The sequence below is a fragment of the Sebastes fasciatus genome, chromosome 11, assembly GCF_043250625.1.
Source record: "Sebastes fasciatus isolate fSebFas1 chromosome 11, fSebFas1.pri, whole genome shotgun sequence".
In the NCBI taxonomy this organism is placed as follows: domain Eukaryota; kingdom Metazoa; phylum Chordata; class Actinopteri; order Perciformes; family Sebastidae; genus Sebastes; species Sebastes fasciatus.
This window is the reverse complement of record NC_133805.1, coordinates 17417272-17443776: the sequence shown is the minus strand read 5'-3', so window position 1 is coordinate 17443776 and position 26505 is coordinate 17417272. Positions and strand designations below refer to the sequence as shown.

At 39.3% G+C, this 26505-nt stretch overlaps 2 protein-coding genes across 3 annotated transcripts; one reads left to right on the top strand and one right to left on the bottom strand.

Annotated features, from left to right (window-relative positions):
• Positions 1-788: 788 nt before the first annotated feature.
• rc3h1b (ring finger and CCCH-type domains 1b) lies at positions 789-20576 on the top strand. Of its 2 annotated transcripts, none has more exons than XM_074651208.1 (20): positions 789-953; positions 2665-3086; positions 4518-4638; positions 7167-7406; positions 7544-7719; positions 7952-8152; positions 8342-8474; positions 9352-9470; positions 9947-10059; positions 10176-10418; positions 11593-11798; positions 11928-12337; positions 12467-12625; positions 12774-12929; positions 13109-13331; positions 14546-14636; positions 15068-15164; positions 15532-15741; positions 16359-16462; positions 16593-20576. In XM_074651208.1, the coding sequence occupies exons 2-20, from the start codon at positions 2856-2858 to the stop codon at positions 16747-16749; spliced, it is 3390 nt and encodes a 1129-aa protein (XP_074507309.1). In that variant the 5' UTR covers positions 789-953; positions 2665-2855; the 3' UTR covers positions 16750-20576. The 2 variants fall into 2 exon arrangements, with proteins under 2 accessions (XP_074507309.1, XP_074507308.1); XM_074651207.1 differs by having other exon boundaries at positions 790-953; positions 14543-14636.
• Positions 20577-22412: 1836 nt separating this feature from the next.
• Positions 22413-26236, bottom strand: LOC141777030 (putative oxidoreductase ZK1290.5). The gene is made up of 7 exons (XM_074650954.1): positions 26161-26236; positions 25798-26046; positions 25550-25651; positions 24287-24378; positions 23963-24145; positions 22885-22944; positions 22413-22756 (listed from the first exon to the last, which is right to left on the bottom strand). Exons 1-7 carry the CDS (start codon positions 26234-26236, stop codon positions 22661-22663), a joined length of 858 nt encoding a protein of 285 aa, XP_074507055.1. The 3' UTR covers positions 22413-22660.
• Between the last annotated feature and the right edge of the window lie 269 nt (positions 26237-26505).

The following is a 26505-nucleotide window of genomic DNA, read 5'->3' as shown; positions in this document are numbered from 1 at the left end:
ATTGGGGACAAATGTTCAAAGAAAAAGAGAAGGTTTTTTTTGATAGTTTCATTGGATTCATTGCCTGCCACAAAGTGTGATAGAGCCTAAGCATGAAAATACAAATATGATGAGAAATGCTTCTCTCCAGTGTCTTGGCTCTATTTTAAACAGTTTTTATTCACATTTTCAACTGTGATAGGTGCAGTTCAACAAGTCCTGACGAGCAGATAATGGAGCATAAGCCTTCAGTACAATGTAGTGATTCTCAAAATGTGAAAATTGTCATATTTCATTGCTTTGACCATAGTGCAAGTAAGGTCCAGGGAAAACTAAATAATTAGTGGAGTATACTCAAGTAGTCACCTCTCACCACATCCCTAATTGGATAATAAGGAAGTTCTTTAAAAAGAGCTTCTTAGGACACAGGGAAGTTGCATGACATGTTTAATTTTACTTGACAGATCAGTATAAATGAAGATTTATTTAGAATTTCTGGTTTTGTTTCAGTAGTTAGTATGTGCTGCTGAGAGTTTGTAGATGTGTGCAGCTTAAACAAAATTCATGTACAGGTTTTATACATTCTACCACGATACTTCACTTTCTGCCAAAATACACGTGCATGTGCACACAAAGAAGTATTTTGATATTAATTGGCACTTGGCAATTCTGCTGTCACAATCCTCCAGATGTGATCAGACTGATGCTCAGTTGTGTGGCTGTGTGGCTGTGTGTCTGTATGCATACAGCCTGATGTCAGTAGAGGGCGCTATTAACACACACACACACACACACACAGAGACATCTTTCTCCCAGCTAGCTGTAACCGGCTATCGAGTCTGATGTCGAGTTGACACCCTCCTCCCCAAAACCTCGGCAGCAGCAGCAGCTAAGCTGCACCAGTCGACATGGCAAGAAAATATCGCAACAATTTCCTAAAGAAAGATGAAAATCTTCCAAGTCTTTTGGAATGAGTGAGTAATATACATATCCGACAACAATAACTATGTTATTTTTTAATCCCCCCGATGGGAAGTAAATAGTAGAAGCTGCATGTGTTTTGTTTTTAAGTCACATTTTATGACGCATAGCTATGGTTTAGTTGACGCTAAGCTAAGCTAACTAGCTCAGAGGGAGGAGTGGTTTGTTCTCTCGGAGTATTTGCGTGATTGTTAAATGTGATGGAAACACAACCACGGTGTCATTATGAACAGTTTTAATGGGTTAAATTAAATATATTTCCACTGCTTGTTGTGTTGCTGGGTAGTTTCGGATGCTAACGTTACATAACAAGTGAAACGGCTCCGACACTTTCCACCAGTGTCACTGTGGCTTCTTCTCCTCCAGCTAACCACCGTTTCCTTTACCCAAATACACCAATACAGCAATAATTAAAGTCATTAGTAGCAGTGTAGTGGATTCATAAGCTCAGTAACACTCAGAGTAATTACTGCAACACGACCAAACAATGCTGTATATTATTATTATTACGATTTTTGTTTTTAATCACACGACGTTTGTGCTCGCTAGCGAAACTAGCCACCCATAGCTTAGCTTGTAAGCTACACGTTACCCACTAGCATGTGTAACATTCATTTTAATGTATAACTAAAGACATTAAAATCATTACAGCCACGATAGCAAACTCGTTTATTAAAAATGTAATTGTTTTGTAGCTTAATGTTTTCCCCAACTCCAAACGTTAAGCCTCATAACAAGTTATAGATAGACTTGGTTTGTTAGCCTCTTCCAGGACCCTTTGTCCATAGTCATAGTGGTTACCAGCTCCTCTTAGTAGGCCACACTTTAGTTGTTTTGATCCTTCTCCGTCGTTTCATGTCTTATCTTACAAATTATGTGCTTTGTCAATTATTTTTTATTTTATTTTTATTTTTGCGTTACGACCTGACACCGCATACCGTCGAAAAATCAAAGCAAAATAGACTTTCGATTATATATTTTTTGCTTTTTTAAAATATATTTATGCATCAGTAGTCCCCCTACTTTGTCATCCCAATGCACTCTACAGATGCACTTGTACACAACCATGTTTTGTGTCCAATGCACCAAGATATTGTTTGAATATAGGATAAACAATGCAAAATTGGTGAATGTTTGCACAATTTTTAATTATCTCTGTATCAGTAGTCCCACGAGAAACCTACTTTGTCATCCCACTGCCTCTAAAAATGCACTATTCAACTACAGATGCACTTGTGCACAACCATGTTTTGTGTCCAATGCATCAAGATATTGTTGGAATATAAGATAAACTGCAAAACTGGTGAATGTTTGCACAATTTTTAATTATCTCTGTCTGTGTTAGTAGTCCCACGAGAAACCTACTTTGTCATCCCACTGCCTCTAAAAATGCACTATTCAACTACAGATGCACTTGTGCATGTTTTGTGTCAATGCACCACGATATTGTTGGAATATAAGATAATAATCCCAGATCAAATGTACGTTGAAGGGCCTTGAATATTATATATGTTTAAATGTATGTATCCTTGTTTCTTGTCTTTGTCCTTTCTGTGTTGTTGCAAATGGAGCTGCTGTGATGCAAAACAAATTTCAGACTTGTCTGACAATAAAGTATTGTCGTATTATTGTATAAACTATGCAAAATTGGTGAATGTTTGCACAATTTTAATTATATCTTGTCTTTTCTCTCTTTTTTTACAGTATTCATCACGAGATGTGATCCAAAATCCACAATGTGTGAGGACATTTAAGAACAATTGAGTTCGGAAGAAAAAAATCTTGATTCCAGTGGAATCTTCCATATATATATATTATTATTATTAGATTTTTTTTCTCTGTGTTAAAGCTTACATACATTTACACACACACACTCGTCCCATCAACATACAACCATGCCAGTGCAAGCACCACAATGGACAGAGTTCCTGCTGTGCCCGATCTGCACACAGACGTTTGAGGAGACTGTTCGCCGGCCCATCAGCTTGGGCTGTGGACACACTGTCTGCAAGATGTGCCTGAACAAGTTGCACCGCAAGGCCTGTCCCTTTGACCAGACGGCCATCAGCACAGACATCGAGCAGCTACCTGTCAACACGGCCCTGTTGCAGCTGGTGGGAGGCCAGGTAAGACACGTGTTTGTGTTTGTACACTTGTTTGGCAATTTATGACAAAGATCCTGCGTTGACAACGTTTATACAGGGCTTTTGTTGATGCTAGCTTGGGATGAAGGATAACAGCTCATGGGATATCATTCCTATCTTGACCCGTATGATGTTTTCTGTAATTACTGTTTATGGGTTGTATTAGAGCGTTACGCACAGGCTATTACATGATGCACATAGCTTGGATATTCTTTTATGAGTCATACTCCAGTGATTGAGCAATGCCTTTAAATCTGTTGGTTTACTGAGTGCTGGCGCAATCAGTGAAGCTATATTTCTGTGAGGCAGTTTTTGACCAACAGGGTGAGGCACAGCTAATGGCATTTTGGCTTTGTTGGCCAAGTTTCCAGGTGTACGCTGTATAACAATGAATAACGTCAGTGTATCAATTATGAGTGTGTTTTGTGTGTCTGATACAGTCATGATGACTGTGATGTCTTGTCTCTTAGCTGAGTGCATTGCATATCTATGCTCCTACAGATTAGTTAGGTTACATTGTCCAAACAAATGAGTATGCCGTGATAGAAATGCAAGTTGTTATGATAGTTCTGTACTATTGAAAACCTAATTCATCATAATGCGTCAGAACTGTATCAAAGAAAAAGTGACGTTTTTTTTGATAGTTTCATTGGATTCATTGCCTGCCACAAAGTGTGATAGAGCCTAAGCATGAAAATACAAATATGATGAGAAATGCTTCTCTCCAGTGTCTTGGCTCTATTTTAAACAGTTTTTATTCACATTTTCAACTGTGATAGGTGCAGTTCAACAAGTCCTGACGAGCAGATAATGGAGCATAAGCCTTCAGTACAATGTAGTGATTCTCAAAATGTGAAAATTGTCATATTTCATTGCTTTGACCATAGTGCAAGTAAGGTCCAGGGAAAACTAAATAATTAGTGGAGTATACTCAAGTAGTCACCTCTCACCACATCCCTAATTGGATAATAAAGAAGTTCTTTAAAAAGAGCTTCTTAGGACACAGGGAAGTTGCATGACATGTTTAATTTTACTTGACAGATCAGTATAAATGAAGATTTATTTAAAATTTCTGGTTTTGTTTCAGTTGTTAGTATGTGCTGCTGAGAGTTTGTAGATGTGTGCAGCTTAAACAAACTTCATGTACAGGTTTTATACATTCTACCACGATACCGTTACTTCACTTTCTGCCAAAATATACGTGCATGTGCACACAAAGAAGTATTTTGATATTAATTGGCACACTCTGGTGTGTTTAGCTGTTTTAGCCAATACATTAGACAATTAAAAGAACATGATGACTGTGTTCTACTACACACACTACATCATTGTTTAGATATAAATGTACTAAAATGCTTCAGCTACTGCTATGGGTTGTCCTAATTCTTTCCTTCTCTCTGTGTCTTGCTGCAGGTTCCTAAGGCTCAGCCAGTTGCCTTGATTACCAGTCCAGAGGACTCACAGCATTATGAGGAGGCCAGGCAGTGTGTGGAGGAGCTGGCCCTCTACCTCAAACCTCTCAGCAACACCCGAGGTACACACAAACACATGCTTGTTACCCTTAGTTTGTTCTACCATTATTATGATGTGTTGACACTCTTGCTGCCTCTAAATGAAACTCTGGTGGTTGTTTTCAACATGGGAAGTCCAGTACTCTATATTCTTGGCATTTAAGATGTGAGAATAATGTTGCTAGGTTACTGATAATGGACGTGGCCCTGTTCCCTTTTCAAAAATCGGTGCATGGGTTTTTTTGCATGTCATTTTCATGAAGGAACAAGAAAGGGGTAGAAAACAAAAGATACTTAAAAGAAGAAGCAATCTGTAATTTCCAAAGGGACTAATGTTTTTAAAAACATTAGCTTATGTTACAAGTCATGAACTTGGAGCTGTCGGAAAATTTCCACTTACAAAGTTGAGAAAATGACTTCACTAGGTCGTTAAATGGATTCTCTTGTAAACACGGTTAAACATAACCTCACTTGAAGGCATCATAAACTACACATCGCAGATATGCCAGATAATAAAATGTTTTGACTTTGTCGTCAGCTGAAAGTATAGTATTATGTATTATATTATAGTATTATAGTATAATGCTAAACTATACTGTAATTCATGTCATTTGTGGGATAAAAAAAGATATTACAACGTTTGATTAGGCTCTTGCAGTTAATGCTTAAATCAGCTGCTTTGATTTGGAGTCTTGCCACTTATCTGTTAATCATGGGAAGTCATTAAAAAAGAAAAGCGGAACTAGTTTACTGTAAATACAGTACAGAGACATATCTCATGCAAATTCTTGTAAATGGCTGTAAAAATGATAATGATTACATGGTGGAGCCAGTTTGGACAATAAAACATTTCCTGTTTCATGTTTCATTAACAAAAATAATACTTAAATCAATCTGTTCTTAAACAAAATTTAAGGAAATGTTTTAAATGAGTGTGATATTACTATGCTGTTTATATGAAGCTTTAATGAAATATACCATTAATTGTTTTTGTTTGGACCACTGACATTATTTAAAACTGAAATTTATATTTTATATCTTCCATATATGGTTTGGTCAATGCCACCATAACTGTTTGACAAAACCATAATATTCAAAGGTCATAGTTGTTTCCTTTTATTGATTCATCATTTATGCCTCATCATGAGAAAACTTGTTGAAAGGGTATCGCGGCACTTAAAACTCTTGCTATATTGTTCACCCGAAGTAAACCCGATATCAGGACATCCAAGTCAAATGTTAACGACCCACGTTGGTCTCTTTAAATCCAGTTCAATTTCAGAACCACAAAACTGCAGTAAATGTATGGTGTACATAAGGGGTGAAGCAATTTCCTCAATCAATCATTGGCTATGTTAATAATTGAACATGATTGATTAATTGAATGTTTAAACACAAGGAAATTGTTTGAATCATAAGTTAAAGGAACAATATGTAGCACTGACAGCCAGCGTTTTAAAATGAGTAACAGCAGTCTAAATTCAAAACATTGAAGCCATGGCCCGTCCGCTCCGCTGGTGTGACTGATAGCCGTTAGCATGGGTTAGCATCACAAGGTTAGCCTCTGGCCAGCAGTAGTCGGATCACTTCACCGGCTGTGTGTCTCAAATACTCACTGCCTTGATAGCCCAGCTGCACACGGACCAAAGAGAGATGTGCCGAGGCTTTTAAGGTCGGGTAGAACCGTTAACGTTATCTCTGTTGATCCAGTTCGTTAGCTTGCTTCCATGGCTGCAAAAGGCTGTGTATGTCGAAATGGGCAGTGGACGGGATCACACCGGCCAAAACAAAAACAGACGTTCCGGACCGAAATGGAAATTTCAAAGAAAAACATACTCACTGTAGCATTGTTGTCGGAGAAGCCAGTATTTCAATTTAGCATGTTTCCTTAATCTCTGATGACATATCATGGTCATTTTATAACTTATTACAGTAAATATATTACATATTGGTCCTTTAAATGAAACAAAATAATGTCATCACTACTAATTGCTGCTGATTCTCCCACTCTGCCTGATATAATTCAACAACATTTAGCATAGTAATTCTGTTGATCCTACAGGCTTTATTGGAGGGAAAACATTAGAAACATGCAGGGTGCTCAAAACAGAGTCTGACCCATTCTTGTATCAACAAAGGGGGTTGTAGCCTTTGAGTCCTCTTTTAATGAGCATATCTATGTAACCAGGAGTGAGTTATATTTGCAGTTCCTTCAATGCAATTCCCTGTTGCAAAAAATTAGATTTACAAGAGATGTTATTGCAAGGGAGGAATTGTAAAAGGGGAAGTAGCTGCGGTAAACTCTTTCGATTGTATAGGTGCAGCTGCATCCTCCAAAATGATCATAAAGTTGAATCCGCACAACTCTACAACAGTTTCAACAAAAATGTAACAATATAACCTTCATCAAGGTTAGATTTATTGCAGGACTGTTGTATTAGACTGCATTAGTTTTAGCTAGTTGTACCTAATAAACTGGCAACTGAGTGTATATTATAAGTGAGTGTATATTCCCTTGGTTCACCAGTTGTCTTGTCTAATCTGTCCCCAGGTGTGGGTCTGAGCAGCACGGCCCAGAGCATGCTGAGTCGACCCATGCAGAGGAAACTGGTAACTCTGGTCCACTGCCAGCTGGTGGAAGAGGAAGGCCGCGTTAGAGCCATGAGAGCTGCCCGCTCTCTGGGTGAGCGAACCGTCACGGAACTCATCTTGCAGCACCAAAATCCACAGCAGCTCTCCTCCAATCTATGGGCCGCTGTGCGTGCACGAGGATGTCAGTTTCTAGGCCCAGGTAGGTTGTTTTCCATCATCAGCAAAGTGAGACAAGCACATTCCATTCCAGCAGTCCGTATATCCTCCTATATCCTGTAAATGTTGGCTTTTGGCAATCCGCTGTTAGTCATGGTTTTTATGTTTTTCCTCCCCCAGCCATGCAGGAAGAAGCTCTAAAGTTGGTCCTTCTTGCTCTAGAGGATGGCTCTGCTCTGTCCAGGAAGGTGTTGGTTCTTTTTGTAGTCCAGAGGCTTGAGCCACGCTTCCCGCAGGCCTCTAAGACTAGCATAGGCCATGTGGTGCAGCTCCTCTACAGGGCCTCCTGCTTCAAGGTATGTTACTGACTGACAACCAGAAGAAAATTTCATACGTTTTTTAAGTCAACGTTTTTTCTAATCATTGCCTATCCAACACTATGTGTTTGGTGTGGTACCCAAGTGGAGATTTTATTTTGCTTGTCAGTTATCAAGATTTTGTGAAACCAGTATAAAAAGCTCTGCAGAAGAAGCTAAACGAACAAAAAAATTCAACTCACTCTTACTGTCTTCCTCTGTGGCTACCTAGGTGACCAAACGCGATGAAGATTCATCCCTGATGCAGCTGAAAGAGGAGTTCCGTACTTACGAGGCTCTGCGACGCGAGCATGACTCTCAGATAGTTCAGATTGCCATGGAGGGTGGGCTGCGCATCGCACCTGACCAGTGGTCTTCTCTGTTATATGGAGATCAATCTCACAAGTCACACATGCAGTCTATCATCGATAAGGTGGGTTACAGAAGTAAATGTTTGTTTTCTCGTGTTTGTTTCCACTTCATGGTACAAAAAGGCACATTTCGTAGATTATTTATGTGTTATGCTATACGTTGCAGTTTCTTAGCTCCTTATATTAAAGCATGTTCCTACCATAAACCTACTAAATCATTAACTCCCTGTTTTTTTCTGCTTTCGGCATAGCTGCAGACCCCGGCGTCTTTTGCTCAGAGTGTCCAGGAGCTGACCATTGCGCTGCAGAGGACCGGAGACCCAGCCAACCTCAACAGGCTGCGGCCCCACCTGGAACTACTGGCCAACATTGATCCCAGTCCTGGTAAGAAACAAACACACTTCAAGAATCTTGGGTTTGTAGTGATGTAAGGAGTAAGTCAATTACATGCATTATCGCAAGCTGTAATCCAAACAGTGACCATCTCAACTAGAGCTGCAAAGATTAATCCATTAATCAATTAGTTGTCAACTATTCAAATAATCGCAAACTATTTTGACAATATTTAATCGACTTGAGTCATTTTTTAAGAACAAAAAAGTAAAAAATCTGTGATTCCAACTTCTTAAATATGAATATTTTCAATTTTGTTTACTCTTCTATGACAGTAAACTGAATATCTTTGAGTTGTGGACAAAACAAGACATTTGAGGATGTCATCTTGGGCTTTGGGAAACACTGATCACCATTTTCTGACATTTTATAGACCAAACAACTAATCGATTAGTCGAGAAAATAATCAACGGCAATTGACAATGAAAATAATTGTTAGTTGCAGCTCTATGCTCAACTCGCTCTTTCACACCTTTTGTATTATTCTAGTATATCTTGTCTAATAAATTGGGTTACAACAAGCAGTTGGGATGTTGCGATATGTCTTGGCCAGTGCCTAACTGTTGCATTTAGGGATGTCACAAGAACCTATACTCCAGTACCAAGTCGATGCCAAAATTCTGAAAGCATGTCAGTACTCGTTTTTCTACAGTACCACAGATGCCGTAGGTACCGTCGGTACCGTCGGGGCTCGATACTAACGGCGCCCAGTCATCCCTGGGAGCATTACATATTAACTGACCCTCAAAAAATTGTTTCCCATGTATTATATTTATTTGTGGGGCTCACCCAAAAATATTTTTTACATTGCTTACCATCAATTAAAGTATTTAGATTAAAGTGTATTCCTCATCTTCTGTTTCCCCAGATGCTCCGCCTCCCACATGGGAACAGCTTGAGAAAGGGTTGGTAGCAGTGAAAACAGTGGTACATGGCCTGGTGGACTTCATCCAGAACCACAGCAAGAAAGGAGCTGACCCTCAACAGGTCAGTCTATCTACTAGACCACAAGAGTTGGGCCCCATCCCTTATATGTTGCTTAATTAATCCAGGCTACACCCATGAGAGATTATAGTCCAACCATCACCATCATCATCAGAACATCAAATGAGGGAATATCTTTTGGAGAAATCATCACTTGTAGAAATACACATGACAAGTTGTTAAGGCTTTAGGTGGCCTCACACATTACTGAGACACTTAATGTTTCTTAAATTTGTAACGCATCCATATATCAACTCTGAAGTATTTGAATAAAAAATCGTAAAATTAAAAAAATTTAATTAATTGATTTTGTCCGTATCACCCAGCCCTCACTGTAATGTTAAATAACACCGCTATTGAGTGTTCAGCTCTGTTTTGTTGTTGTGCTGGGCAACATCCTTAGATAGGGTTTGACCATAATGAAACAAAAGGTTGTGTATGTTATCTCTATTTCAACAATACTTGATGTCTCTGTTTAGCCTCCTCAGCACAGCAAGTACAAGACATACATGTGTCGTGACATGAAGCAGAAGGGAGGCTGTCCTCGTGGAGCCAGCTGCACCTTTGCTCATTCTCAGGAAGAACTGGAGAAGTGAGTCATACAAATAGCGACATGTAGCATTTCAATATTGCAGTCGAAAAAAGAAAACGATTTTCGCAACACCCAGAGTTTCTTACACATTTTATACTGTGTTTTATGTTTGCCAGGTATCGTAAAATGAATAAGCGTCTGGCAGCTCGCCTCCCTGGCTCAGGAGGGCTCATGCCAGATGAGATCCCTCTTGATGTAGCAATGACCCGGAAGCCCTCGCCCCTCACCAACGGTAGCGGTGGACCCTCTATGCCCCAGCTCATTGCCCGTGGCACCGACACAGTCCCATATGAACTATTGCGTAAACCCATGAAGATGGATGGAGGGAGTCCCAGTGCCCCAGGATCACCACCTGATATGTAAATATAGCATTCTCTGTACATTGAATTAATTGGCATGAAGTCTGCAGATTTTTCTTCTGATGGACACTCGCTGATTGCACTGTGCAGGGTTAGATACATGTTGAAATCATTTTTTGGACCTGTAAATATTTTGGTTATGAACCTGAACTCTTTTGCATCCCCAAAAATTAAGTAAAATTTAAATACTTGAAATTAGGGATGCACAATTCATATCGGGGCCCGGTAAATTATAGGCTGTTAATGGGAAATTTATATTATTATGCATCATTCCGATAATGAAATTATAGCCGATAAATTATTGGCTGATTATAGTTTTTCACCGTTTCAGAAGAAGACAACCTGATTACAATGTGCTATGCACTTTACTAGAAAAATGTAATGAACATTTGAAGAGTCAGAACTGTTCTTTGTTTTTGCTGCTTTAACAATAGTGATGTCAGTTAGATTTGGTTAGGTCAGAGCTATGAAATATGAAATCATTCATTTTGCTCACTACATCTTAGCCTTTCTTACCCTCAGGTGTGCATACGCTACAGGTTATGAACTTTTAAAAATACAAACATGTGAAACTATCGGTTATCAGTATCAGCCATGAGAAGCAGGTAATTATCAGTTATCAGTATCAGCTGAAAAAAATCCATATCGTGCATTCCCTACTTGAAATTTTTTATTTTCATCAAAGAGAAGAATATTGTATTTGAAAGTTTAGCCTGTTATAAGAAAAACGTTTCAAAATATATCCCTCCCACTTTTTTTTGTTAGTGACGTCATGTATTAACCATGAGTACTGATATCTTTTCATACTACTGCATTTATGAAGACTGGAATGTGTTTGCACAATCAATCAGCCTCTCTTTCAGTCAATTTCCACTCAAATAACTAATTTGCTCTATTGTCTGTTGCTGTTCACAACTCTACCACACACTAGACGTTGGTATAGGTCAGTGGTTACACATGGCGTGTCAGTCTGCAGAGACGAGGGTGCATATCATTGAATAGATGGAATAATAATTGAATATCTTTAGGACAAAAAAAAACGTGTCTGCAGGTTGACGATTACTGAGTGAACAACATTGAGGGAACTCTATGGAACATAGTTTTTAATTGGCATACTTGACTCATTGACTATCAGCCTGTTATGTTTTCTTTAATCTGACATTTATTCCTGTAGGATGGACCCTGGGATGCCCAAACCTGGTATGCCACCGCATGCCATGGCCCACCCAAGGATGCCAATGGATCACCTCTCTGGGGTGAAGCACATGCCTGTGGTAGCCAGAGGTTCACCGGTGTACCCCCAGCCGCCGCTCCCTGAGATGTGCTACGACTCTCGCCCACCTTCTGCTTCTCAGTATGACCCCCCACAATACCCCACAGGTAGGGGTCAAGTAAACTGAATGACGCATAATGGGTTTTTGTGTTTGTGAGTGATGACAATTTTCTTTTTTACTTTATACTCAGACAATTATTAACATCACTTTCCTTTTTCTGCTATTTATTTCTCAGGGTACCCCTACCAACAGCCACCACAGTATGTCCCTCGGGATTACATGCGTAACCCTCCTCCACCCAGTGAGTCAGGACCCCCTTACCAGGACCCCTACCCAGGCTATGGCCCTCCAGAGCGCCCCTACCAGGCCCCTCACTCTGGTCCACCTTTCTCTTACCCTCACCCTCCACACCATGACCGTAGTCGCCACGGGACCTACCCTGGCCCACCACCTCCCCCACAGCCTTACCCATCTCAGAGGGATGGAATGGTAAGAATGAGTCCCGCACCTCTGGAGATGCCCCCGCCATCAGCAGGACAGGCTAACTCCCTTTACCACCAGGAGCCAAGTGCCCGTGACAGATACCCTCCAGATGGCTACTATACACAGGGGGGCCAGCCTCAACCCATGAGGGCTTACGTCAGGGTGAGTTTGTTTGGATTGTTTCTTCATTCAAGCCGTTTGTCTTTAAGTCTTTGTGATGCCAGGCTGGTTTCAAAACATTCAAATAAATGCTAGCAGTTCAGCAGTAATAATCCTCTGTGTTTGTCTCAGGGGCCATCATATAGTGGTTCACAGCCCAGCCTGGACTACCTGCACCGACGTCGACAGGAGCTGTTATCCCAGCTGGAGGAAAGGAAGGTCATCTCCCCTCCACCATTCGCTGCCTCCCCTACTCTTCCTCATCCCTTCCCCAGCGACTACCCTCCAGAGGTTAGCACTATCTGAATTTCATGTGTCTTTGAGACTAATCAATACACAGGCATTAAACTGTAAAATTTGATTCATTTAAAGATTCAAGAACTATAAGTACATGTAAGTATTAGTGACAGCACTCTCTCTGTATGTCCTGTGTCTGCAGTATGGCGAGGAGAGCTCCAAATCCATGGGGAAATGCAGAGAGCCTGACTACGCAGGGCAGTACTCTCCCTGGTCTTGTGAAACCATTGGCTCCTACATAGGCACAAAGGATGCCAAACCCAAAGACGTTATGGTTCCTGGTTCCATGGACATGATGGTGAGTTCAGATGGTTAACTCTGTTAGTAGCCATATCAGTATTTGATCTTGTTTGTTTGACCAAGTGTATTTAATCAGAATGTGTGAAGAAAGGAACATGTTGCCCCCTCAGCCTCTTCCTCAGATCTCTCATATCCTAACCCGTCCTCTCTATACCCCTCTCTCCCTGTGTCTGGCAGAATGCGGAGGCTAAGAGTCTGAGGGATCAATCGCTGGAGGCTCCTCGGAGGGGTGCAGAAGTCAAAGACGATGACCCGATCATCCCATTTGGCCCCCAGCCCACTGTATCGCGCTTCGGTGCCATCTCCCGCACCTCAAAGACGGGCTACCAGGCCGCAGGCCCTGTGCAGGCTATGGTCTCCACTCCCCAGAACCCAAGCTCTAAACATATGGCCATGCCAGGTAAGAAACCCTGTTTAAAACAACATGTTAATGTCTAGACCTATTAATATGGAGAGATTGATCTCCGTCACCTCATGTCAAAAAGCATAAGTCCAATTTTAACTTCTAAAATATATCAAAATGATTAAAAGAAAAGATGTCTTGAATTTAATTGGATATATATATAAATTAAAAATAAACTTTTACTTTGTAAAATCTTAAAACCTACTGATATAACGCCTAACTAATTTTGTCCACACTGACCACTCCTACCTCTTAAACCGAACTTTAGCAACATGTAGGGCTGCACGATTATGGCCAAAATGATAATCACAATTATTTTGATCAATATTGAGATCACGATTATTATCAAGATTATTCATAGACAAAACATATTTTCATAGCAATTTCACACTTCAATAAACAGAGCGCTGCTTTCACTTCCATGTTGTGCTACATTACAACCATCAACAATTCTAAATGTTATCCTTAGCGATTGTCATCTATAGTGGTTCTTTGCATCAAAATTCAGACGAGTAGGAAATACAGTAAATGATTGTATTGCTATTTAAATATTTGCTTTGATTAAAAAAGATCTTTATCTTTAAAGAAATCTACATTATAAGCTGCTTAGAGCTAGTGTAAGGAAGTTAAACAGGTCATATTTGTCTCTCTAATATATATTTTATATTGCTGTGAAAACATCTTCAAACAACTGAACTTATTCAAGTTTCTCGCCAAAAACTACATTTTACAAGATTACATTTTAACGCATCATGATAGCGTTATAATTTACGTTCGCCCAATCCTCATTTTTAATGAGCAGAGCTTGAACGCGCAACAATGTAGCGCAATGTAACCTCTGTGTGCTGTCGGCATACGAGCTTTTCACTGGGATTACTCTAAGCAGCTTCCTGGGAAATGATGTCTGTTAATTTAGCCGTTCCAAATGTTTTAAGGTTGGTCCTCTACGGCTTATTTTGGATCTCTAGCTGTTAGTTTAGGAAGCGCTTGATTTATGCATGTGTTCTCTATGAGTGGAGCATTTTAAACGTCAATATTGCAGTCGATCATGTTCATTTAATTATGGGAATCCGAAATCGTGATCGCGATTATTATTCAATTAATTGTGCAGTCCTAGCAACATGGTCATTTCACATAATTGTGGTGTTTAATCATTACAGTTTGGCATGAACACATTTCTGACAACCATTTTACCACCTTGCCTACAGCAGAATACTCATATGGAAGCCATGGAGGATGGGGTGGAGCTTCATACCCCTCCCACCAGACTGCCTCCTCCTCTCAGGGACACTTCAGCGAGCGGTGAGGCCTGCGTTTGTTTTCCTGTCATCTTTTTAACATTCGTATGATGATAATACTCAGAGCTGTACGTAACTTTTTTTGCACATAGCACTGGTGCTACAGAGGTTGAAAGTTTTGTAGCACAGGCCACAAAATTGTAGCACGAGTATAAAAGTATCAAGTAAGTCCACTGTATTAAACAAAGTTTAAACTTGGTGTTAAAAGTATAGTGTTTCCCCTTTCTTACTGGGATACAGGCTATATGTGTATTACACAAGTATCTATGGTGGGGAAGTGGATTTGTACTGTACTGTAGAGATAGAGATGGAGGGTGGGTGTCATCGGACAGACTGATTTGTACAGCCCTGATACTAATCATCACGCTTTTTAGGAAACTATCAGAAGTGTATGAAAGTGTTGTGTAGATTTCTTACTGTATCTCACCCTCACAGCCTGCCTATGGCAGCTCCAGACAGAGAACAGTTAAAGATTGAGCTGCAGCAGGTCAACCAGCAGATCAACCAACAGACCCAGATGCGAAGCATGGAGGTGTGTATGCTTTATAACTTCTAAAGAGGATCCAGGAAGGTCTGGAAAGTACCGAAATTCATTTGATAAATTCTACAAGATTTTGAAATATTTAAATAAGTCTAAAAACTGTTTTTGAAATTCCAGAGGAGATGACTTCATATTTTGTGTAATTATATCCAAGCTATCATTTATCATAATTAATGTGGTGAAGAATAAAAACAGTTGGCAGTCATGCTGCCTAATCACTATCAAAATACAGTCAACACTGAAGTATCTAGTCTCCAAAAACAGGTTTTTCTATTTCACGCTGCATTCCTTCTGATTATTGCCAGGAATTCCCCAAATTGCTCACTCACGCTTTTCACTTCCTGTCTCTCTATTACAGACTGGTAACTCTTTACTGCTGCAGAGGGAGGCCAGTGCATTGGCAGGCCAGCCTGTGCAGCCCGGCCAGGGCCAGGCAGCAGCAGCTCAGCAGCAGCCCAAGTGGCCTGCAGGGGGCGCAAGTACAACAGCTGTCTCCAGTGAACAGCTAAGCCTGGAGCTCCACCACGTGGAGAGAGAGATTGGCATGAGGACCCGGGAGATGGCTTTGGTAAGAGATGGTGGGGGTGGTCTCTGTACTTTTTAACACCAGGATGAGTGCATATATGTATACAACAATAACAGTTGTAGTTGTCTGGGCCATGGTTCCAGTCTTAAAAGATAATGATTGATTAGGGTTCAGTTGGATCAACATTTTGTGAAAAACAGAATATGTAACTGGGTGTCTTTCCACTTTTTACTACGACTTTATTGAGTTTATACAATAAATTACATACACAATAAAATGCAAAGAAGAGATAACATCTCATAACAAGGACAGTGCCCACAATATACAGAAAACTACAATTCTATCACGTGCCAAGGTGTGCATCTCTTTTGTCTGATGTCCAGTGTTCTTTGTCTTTTCAGTTCAGTTACAATTTGTGTGAACATCGCTAGAGATGGTGACTTGGTGAAGAACTACTGAACACCTTGTCTTCCAAATTTAGTTTCAACAGTATATATTATCATCCAGTAAAATTCTTGGTGCGACTATGCAGATTTTCTAGAAAAAAATCCCATAAATTACTGCATTATAGTTCAGGTTAATATTCAAACCAAATACCAAACCAAAAAAACTGGGTGTCTTTCCAGCAACTAAGCATGTTTTGACCATCTCCAAACCAGGAAAACCAAGTAGCCCATGATGTTCAGCAGTACAAGATGAAACCTGCAGAGAATGGACAACCAGAGCACAAGACTCAGCTGGAAGAAATCTCCCTGGCTCTTGGGTGGGTTAACGTGTACTTGAACATAAACACATGTATATACCCTGAATATACATGTGTTTCATTATTAGCCTGACCTTGTCCCTGTATACCTTGTTCTCACCTGCTTTTTTTTTTTCTGTCCTTAACTCAGCGAGGTGTCAAACGGCTCCAGCAGTCTGCAAGAAAGTGCAGTGGGCGGGTCCATGCTGTCACTGACCAATAAGACGTCTGCGTTGAGCCTGTGCTCTGATCCGGGTGCCACTGGTTCAGAAATGCAGAAGAATGGCGTCGTCCATTCCTGCTCTTAGGCAGTACACGCACACACACACACACACGTACACACACACACACACACATACACACATGCACACACTCAAGATGCTCAATTGAAAAGCATGCACAGGCACACATACACCCATTCTATTTAGAAGATGAGCAGTATCTGCCGTGATATGAATTTTCTTTCTTTTTGTTCTGTGAATGAGCTTTTTTTAATGACTTTCCTTGCCTGGAAACCAGAGCATATGATAACATTTCTTGTGTGTGTTAATTTTTTTCTTCTTTTTTTTTTTGTACTGGGATTATAGATTAACAAGGCTCACCATAGATATATCCGGAAGAGAAGAAGATGGTGGTGATGTTGACAGTGGTGTTGTAATTTCATTCAAAAAAGGATAGGCCTATTCCATCCTACATAGAAACATAGTCAAATATTTTAATCGATCCTCCCCATATAAGATTTTTTGGTTTAGCTGTACCAGCATACATGTAGATGAACGGTTGGATACAGAGGAGCAGATTTACAAGCACTATCATGTGCACTCTGATGGAGCTTCTCTTGCAATCTGACGAACTATGAAGGTATTGTAGGAAACAGCAGAAGTGTGTCACTTGGTACTCAAACCCCCAGAATCGTAAAAAAAAAAAAAGTGGTTGCCCAGATGTAGATGGTCTGAGGAGGGAAAAAAGCAGTACAATATTTCACCAGTATTCAGCTGAAAATGGAGACGCAAGGTGTTTCACAAATCACTTTTGCACCACATGCACGTCGTCACCTGCCACAAGAAGTATGATTTTATTAGTGCATTTTATGAACACATCATATGTCTGTTTCATACTTGAAAGCAGTATATTATATATTTAATTGAAGCATTCTGTTTTAAAGATTGCAACACGTCTTTTTGATAATGAGCTTTCCACATGTTTTCTATAAGGGAATCTACTATGTGCTTCTCTCGGTTGTGGTGTGACCTGATGTGGTTTGGTTGCAAATGCCTTTCGCCTGTGCTCCGTAAGGGCTGCATTCAGTCCTCCTAGCTGATTATGTTGTGAGATTTTTTTCACAGCACGCTCAAAAGTTTAGTTTTTTTTTGGGTGAATGCACATGATCAGGCTGTGAGAGAGTACATCTTTCTGCCTCAGGAGTCAGGTGAATGAGTTGTCTTTATAACATAGGGTTAAAAAAGGATTTCCTCCTCAGAGCTTCTCGTCTGGCCACACAAAAGGCCTCCCCATTGGGATTATCTTGTCATTTGTTCTCCTAACTTCTATGAAGTTGCCTTCCCTTGTGTGTTTTTTTTTTTTTTTTTCAGTTTTTGTTTTGACTTTTTCATGCTTTACGTTGTTACGATTTGGGGTGTGTGGCTTACCTAGTGAAGGCTTTTTATAGAGCTTAGCTGAATGTGTGTCCTCCTCTCTGTCATGAAGTGGCTGCAAAACTCAGACTTATCATTTGTACTCTTAGCAAGGTAACTGTTGTAGCGTTTTTAGCTACACAGTATGTTAGTAAATCATGTTTACAGCTGAGGATATTAGTGTCGATTGCTGAGAGGTAAACAAAATCAACTTTCAAAGATAGCCGTCCGCAGATGGCAGCTTTGAAAAGTTCATTTTATAGCGCATTGAGTATATTTAAGCATCGTTATTAGTGAGTATTACAATATCCTGTTCACTCACGTTTTCCTTTTCACACCTTCGATGTCACCATCACCACCATTATTGCTCTTTCTCTCCATCATGTAAATTGTTTACTGCTGATGCTCAACATGGAGCTCTTTGCCTTTTGTAAACAATTAGCATGATTGGCTACAGTTTTACAGCTCCGCTGAGAGCGAGTGAGCCCTTGTGTTTTGAACGGTTGAAGGATAGAGGAGACGCTCTGGGTCAAGTCGTTTTAAGTTCAACATTGAGCCTTCGTTTCGGTCAGACGAGGGGTACTGAGAAACTGAGAGTTTGACAAATCCCTGATACCTGATGAGTCGAATAAAAAAGAAAAGACACAAATGTTTTTTTTGTGTCTCATCTGGGTTGTTTGATGGGCATCTCTTCCTATTTGTCAGCGCCATGATAGTGGATGTTTGGGTTTTTCTTTTTATAATTTTTTTTCCTACCACACTTCAAGCCTCTGGCTGCTCCTCGCTACATTTATTGTTTAGGTACACAGCTCACTTATACATATGAGTATGTATACATACATTAATATACTAAAGCACTATTAATGTGCCACCTCTTATTTTACTCGCTCAGCATTTATATTAAATGATCTCTACTTAGAATCAGCAAAATGTTTTTGTTTCTTTTTGTTGTTTGATTTGTTTTTCTGTCCACTGGTTGCCAACACAGACTTTATCCTTTCCCAGACGAAGGACTTCTGTGCGCATTGATGTGTGTTCACTTAATCTTTTGTGTTCAAACAAAGATGTTCTTTATAGACTATGCTTCCGAAGAAGACAAAATTCTGTAAACTTTGGAAAACTTATGGAGACGTTTTGTGTGTGCTAGATTGTATTGTAGAAAATGTACCCTAAGTTTTTTTTTTCCCCTCAAAGTGTGCTGTACTGGGTGATAGTTTTGAGGTATTAGAAAAGTGTTGGGGTTTTTTCCCACCCCTGCCCCCAAGAGGATATTCAGGAAGTCTCTGATGATAGGTTGGCCTTAAATCCTCTTGCATAGCTCCTTTACCTTATTTGCTTTAGGAGCATGAGGTGATCTCAAAAATACTAATTAACTGAATTGGCATGATTAAGAGTCATACAGATGGACTCTAGTAGATCCCCCCCCCTCCCTTTTGAAAATGTCATGTAAAAACAGACACATGCAAATAATGCAAATCTCCCGATATTTGAAGCAAATGTATTTTATTTTTAAGGAAATGTTGTTGACCTAGCTCGGTTTGTAGCTCTTTTTCTCTTTTTTCTTGTTTTTGTTTCTGCAATAGTTGAGTGAATTTACTGACCTGCAAGTCTTACAGTCTTTAATGCATTATCTGACCTGATGTGTAGTCAACAGCTAAGAGTATCTGAGTGACATTCACACAATAGTTTTGTTCTTTCTGACACGTATTTACAAGAAATTTGCCCACCAGCTTAATTCTGCTGTCATCACGCCATGAATTGGCATCACATGGTGTTAATTCAATATGTTGTCTCTCACTCTCTTTAAGTTGCAAGTCAACCAAAACTATCACAATGCTGATTCTACCTGATAGGTCCCTGCAGGTCTGAATGAGCCTAAAACGCCTTTAGCTTAGCAGAACTGACATACAATGACGTATTGGGGTGGTTTACTAAATAGTAAATAGCAAAGATGTTCATTTCAATCTCCTGTGTGTTTTTGTTTCTGAGTGGAACTGCTGCCTCTACCCCTCATTTACATAACCAGTTAACCCCTCCACTCCCACCCTTGACCACTGAACTCTGTTACTGCTGTTTGAGGCTCACATTTTATTCCCTGACTTTCTGGGGGAAATTCGCAAATGGCTATTTTATATGATTACTCCCTTGTAAAATATCTCTTAAATTAAGGTACAGGTTTGATTTCAGCAAGAAAAAAGAAGTTTTTATATGTATATTATACTCCATTAAGGAATGTCTAGAATTATCTTCCTCCAATGTGGATGTAGCCATTATTACGCCATTTTATGACTTTGTAAGAGAATTCACTGTGTGAAAATTGGTTTGCATTTTTGTATAATACAATCTGCTTTTTTTTTCGTTTGATACGAGAGGGAGGTCAAACTGGAAGTTTGAAGAGAGAAAAAAATGAACCTGTGAAATTGAGAAAACAAAGTGTAACTTATGTACAACAGTGATTCTAAGCTGAGGGGAAAAGATTAAATGATATTGCTAACTCTGAATGTTTGTGTCATTGTTTTTTCATATTTTTAACAGAGTTCAGCAAGTTAAAGAGCAACTTAATGTCTTTTTTTCACTTTATAACATTTGTTTCAGCTGTGATTAGTACAATTTTATGAAAAAAGTCATAGTATAGTATGTCGAAAAAGTCATAGTAAAACGTTCATGAAAAAAGTCAGTAAAAATTTCATGAAAAAAAAGTCATAGTAAAAGTTTCATGAAAAAAAGTCAGTTAAAATGTCATGAAAAAAAGTCAGTCTAGTATGTCGAAAAATTTCATGAAAAAGTCATAGTAAAAATTTCATGAAAAAAGTCATAGTAAAAATTTCATGAAAAAAAGTCATAGTATAGTTTATCAAAAAATCAGTTTTCTGTTATTTAAGCAAGAGAAACTATATCAACAGAATCATGTCATGTATGAAGTCTGTACGGAGGATGTCTGGGATGATGGTCTGCAAACGACAAGTAGCCTACAGACCGGATCTAACAGGATGTGACTATTCCTGTGACTTCCTGTAAATTCTTTGAAGGCTGCTGTGCTGGAAACGGCCGGACGGCGAGGCGCAGTTCATCTCGAATGAGCCTGACTGCTTGCGGTTCTACAGTAAAGTTTGGGCTGATGGGAAGCCCGGGTGAGTCTCAGAAGACAGCGGAGCACATGGGAGAAGTTTGCATTCAAGACTTTTTGCCAGAAAGGGTTTATTTTAACCCAGACCACGACCTTTTCCTAAACTCAGCCAAGTAACGTTATGCTCGTTGCCTAAACCTAAAGAGGTTTCTCGCAGAAATCCCCGAAGGCAAACTTCTCAGCAGACCTCTTGGTCAAGTTTGTCTGACTTGCAGTGCTCTGGCTGTTTGTGGCTGCACCGAAGCAATGAAGCTCCACCACCATTGCAAACTCTTCACCTGGCTTTAGACTGATACCTCATAGGCCACGCCCCTCCATTCTCCATTTATCTGCATGGTGCTCTTCAGTCATGTGTGAATATTGATCAGTATTCGTTGTGATTGTTAGTATTTCAATGTTTTGGGGATATTATATTATTTGTAACATGGCTATATTGAAATAAAGTGTTTTGAAGTAAAACTCCCAGTAATCAGTCAACATGTAAACAGTAAACATAGCCAAAACATAGAGAGCACTTGAGTTTATCTTTATAAATTGTACCATAAATGGTGTATTTTAGTGTATTTTCGTCAATTGTATAGTTACAGTTGAAGTCAAAGTGCAGGACAAGACAGTCAGTTGTATCATCGTCAATGACATCTTGGTTTTAATGGTAATAATGCCTTTGAAATTAAGATTTTATAGTGTTTTCTCACTACTTTTATTTAAAGGTCCCATATATGTTAATTTCCAGGTTCATACTTGTATTTTGTGTTTTATGCTGTAATGTTCAAAAAGACTTATTTTCCTCATACTGTCTTCCTGAATATGCCTGTATTTACCCTCTGTCTGAAACACTGTTGCTAGGTAACAGCTTGGGTCCATGTTTACATCCCGTCAGCTCCCATCACTGCAACCTAAACTGGGGTTGCGTCCGAAATGTATTACTAACATGCTATTTAGTACACTAAAACAGTATGTGAGATATTTTAGTATGTCCGAAACCTTAGTATGAAACCAATAGTTCGCAAATTGCACACTATTTACGGTGAAATATTACAGTATGCAACGCTGGACACTACTAGCTTATCTAGCTGGATGTAGCTTCATACAAGGCCTATAGAAAGAGGCTAGGTAACGCGTAATCAACACGTCATATCTTCGGGGTACAACACATGCGCAGAAAAATCTGGTCTGCACACCCGTGTCCCAGCCTCCGTCAATAGGCCTTTGCTTCATATTCACCGTACACACATGAGAGCGGAAGCCTCTCATCTAACTCTTGGCAAGAACACGCAAAGTGTATTTCCCAAAATGTGGAACTATTACTTACTTTACTTAAGAGTAAATCCTCTGAATAGTGCTTCCATCACTGACGCTCAGTTAAATTTATGCAGTTTCACAACATCCATAACCAATGAAAATGTTTTTTAATCAGCAGACATTAGTTATTTACTTCTGCAGCAAACATGCCTTGTGTTACTCCACATTTGTTGGATCCCAGCACACATGTCTCCCATCGTGCAAGTTCTTTATAGCCTCCATGTCTTCCTCCTCCAGCTGGAATCCAAACACCTAAAAGAGTGTGGATGAAGAAAAGGTGTTAAAAATGTAAAAACAATCAGTATGATATTAATTATAATAAATACAAGGTAGTTGATCATTTCAATTTTGGAACAGTCTTCATTTTTTTGACAACTCACCTGACAGTTTTCTTCTACACGCTCCTTTTTGGTTGACTTTGGTATTGTAATGGCTCCATTCTAAGAGGAAATACAAGAATTAACAACACTGTGGTGACAGACATTTGAAGGGTTTTTAAATGGTGATGCTGAAAGTTTTGACTGAAGTTGTGCCTGTATGTTTGTGGCGGTACTGATTTCCCCAGACTTTAGTTGTTCAGGCAGAAGACTGAAATACAGTTCCCATCCACATAATATAAAATAAAATGCCTCCTTAATAATAATAATGAACAAATGCCTCTTTGATAACAAACAATTAAGGAAACTGAAATATTGTTTTTATTTTTCCTTTTACCCTCCTTTAAAGTTTCCCCAAATAAGATACACTAAAATAAATGGCTATAAAGGGTTTCAGTGAAAATCAACAAATGACTAGAATAACAAAATAAAGCCTGCAGGCGTAGGCTATCGTGAGGCAAGCCAGATTCTTGCACAAATAGCACCTAAACGTCCTAGTGCAGGTAACCCAATTGAATGGTATTTATTTTGTTTCCCCAATTAGGATAGTCAACACTCAATAAGCAAAACACAAAGATCACAGAATCTCAAAAGGGCTTAAAACAGACCAGTTTCTGGTTTGGCTGATAACATGCGTTGCATTTAGTGAAGGAGAGATCGGAATGACACTGGGTGTGCAGTTTCCCTCCTCTTTTAAGCCCTACAGAAAGGGCGTTGTTACACCCTGATTGGCCAAGAGGGGAATGCACCAAGCTGCTCTCAACTATCATTTAAGAGCCAGTCCCCACACCCTGCGCAACAGGTGAACTGAATAACCCTCTAATCACTCAGCAATTCAACCAAAAAAACACCAGGGAAAAGGTAAATGACAGCAAGCCCCAGAGAATTGGCAGCTGCCACATGTTGTACAAATATATTTAATTGGACTCCCATTAAATGATATTCATCATAATAATACAGTCGAAACCCTGCAACAGCATCTAAACCTGACTAGATATGGAAAACTGTATAATATTTTAGGAATAAACCGATACCGTTTCCTCTTGCCAATACAGTTCACATTCATTTTTATTGATATTACCTGAATACTCCAGCGGATGCAGATCTGAGCAGGTGTTCGTCCATACTTCTGTGCCAGCTGGATAATAGTGGGGTCGCTTAAAGCTTGACCCTTGGCCAGAGGGCTGTACCCCTGAAAGGCGATACCCTCCTGACGGCAGTACTCCATCAGCTTATGGGGCTGCTGGTACGGATGGTACTCCACCTGATGGTGGATGCTATTATTAGTTCATATAACAATGCTTACTAACTACCAGCGGGTATGTTCTGGTTTCAGACAAGGGTCATGTCTCTCTCTGGGCTTTTTTTCCGAAATAAAAACATTTTTGCTTTGTGAAATACTTACTTGATTAACATGTGGCACCACAGTACAGTCCTGCTTTAACTGTTCCAGGTGGTGAATCACAAAGTTGCTAACCCCAATGGAACGACACAACCCTTTAAAAAAAAAAAAAAAGAGTAAAATGTGTCACACATACATTATGTTGATTTGTGACCTAATTTCAGGTTGACCTAACCAATACGATTAAAACGGACATCTGGTGGCCTCAACTTTCTTGATTTTTCTACTCTTGATAACACTTTTAAGATCAATTGGATAAAGCAGTTTCTAAACAACCCTTGTTGGAACTTTATGCTGAATTTTATTTTCTTTGAGAATGGAGGCCTTAAATTTGTACTGTGTGTTTTTTTGATTTATAAACATAATTGTGTTTCATCTGAAATAATTGGCATATTAAATTAAAAAATAACTCCATATTCTATACAAACTGGTTTAACAATAATGTGATTTTAGTTAACTAATTGATTAATGCAAATGGGCCCTAAGTTCACTTCAACGGGTCAAATTTGTCTGACTACTTTAAGAAAAAATAATCGTAACATATGTTCATTGTTTAAAAAGACATTACTAGTGCCCCCTCTGCTGTATCCTATTGGACTAGTTTTGCTGATAATTTAAACTGGGGAAATATTTTCTTTTATAAGAAAATATTATAAGTTTCTTTTACAATGTTACATAGATATTATCCTACAAGTCAATATATTCTTAAATAAAAAAGAAAGACATTTGTGTTGACTGCTCTTTTTGTGAAATGTCACAGAAATGTCAAAGGATGTGTCTTGTTATGTTACTGTTAATATTGTCTCTGATTTTTTTGTTGTGCAGGTATAATGTACAGTTTGGTTTCTACAATTACAATAGTAAAATTTGTAAAGAATTATATATAAAGAATTTAATCATTATTTTAGCAAAATTTCATATTCATAAATACAGATTTAGCCACTCAAACCCCCTTTTATAAGATTTGAAAATGAAACCAAACAGTACATTAAAAACATTTTTAACAAAAAAAATAAGAAAGCTGCAAAAAACTAATTATTTATACGCTTTCTTTAATGTTTTTATTTAAAAGATTCCCCCTGGCTCTGACATTGTTTGTCTGTATTAATGACTCCTTTGTTTGTATGTGTTTTGTTTGTATGTGCACTATATTTGCAATAAAGAATTCATAAAAATAAATAAATAAAACAGACATTTGCACCAACCGTGGCAAATAAATGAACTACTAATGTATAAATTATTAAGTTGTCTTTCATTGTTTTTTACCCTGTTCAAGAAGATCTTCCAAAGCTCTCCAAGACTCAGCTCTCAGTTCTCTGTTGGAGCTTCCAGGCTGCATCGAGTCGGGCCAGTGCAACATGTAGACGTCTGAAATGGACACAGTCACTTAATTAGAGATGAGGCATGGATGAGAGAAGTGGGGAAATAAACAGACAACAAAACAGGAACTGAATGGTGATATGAAAATGTCCTTCTTTCAGTATAAAAAGGGAATGCATCCCTTCACTCCTTACCTAAGTATTCCACTCCCATCTGGGAGCAGGATTTCTGAAAGGCCTTCTTGGCAGTTTCATATCCATAGTCCAATGGCCAGAGTTTATTGGTGACCCACAGGTCACTTCGGGGTACCCCACTATCTCTGAAAACTTCAGCCAGCTGCACCTCAAAGCCGTTAAACTTTGAAGTGTCAATGAGGCGTACGCCACACTCACGGACTGCATACAGAACAGCATCTTGAGAGAATCCTCCAACCTGGGATGTACCTTAGAGAGAGGGAACGGATAGAGCATGTTGCGACGTGTACGTATCATAATACATAATTATTTCAATGGATAATGTTTCAAAGACACTTTTAAAAATATAAAAATGATACTTACCTATTCCAAGCATTGGCATTTGCAGCCCATTTGAAAGTTTCACTGTGGGAAAAGTCCCGTCCTGTGCAGAAGACATGGTTTCTTGGAAGACTGAATCAATAAGCCAAGACCAGACCAACTGGTGCAGTGAGAGCACACCGCCACCGAGGGTGAGGTGGTGGGAGAGTATGCTTAAGATTTGGAGTCATTGCACTGAACAAGTTTTTCTGGGTCTGGATTTGACTTTGACTTTGCAGCGGTGTCTTCAGTGAGTGGTGTCATCAATAGATAATTGTCTACTGTGAGCTTTACATATGTTTTCTTTCAATACCATCATACTGACCTGCAAACTAAAATTATTTCACA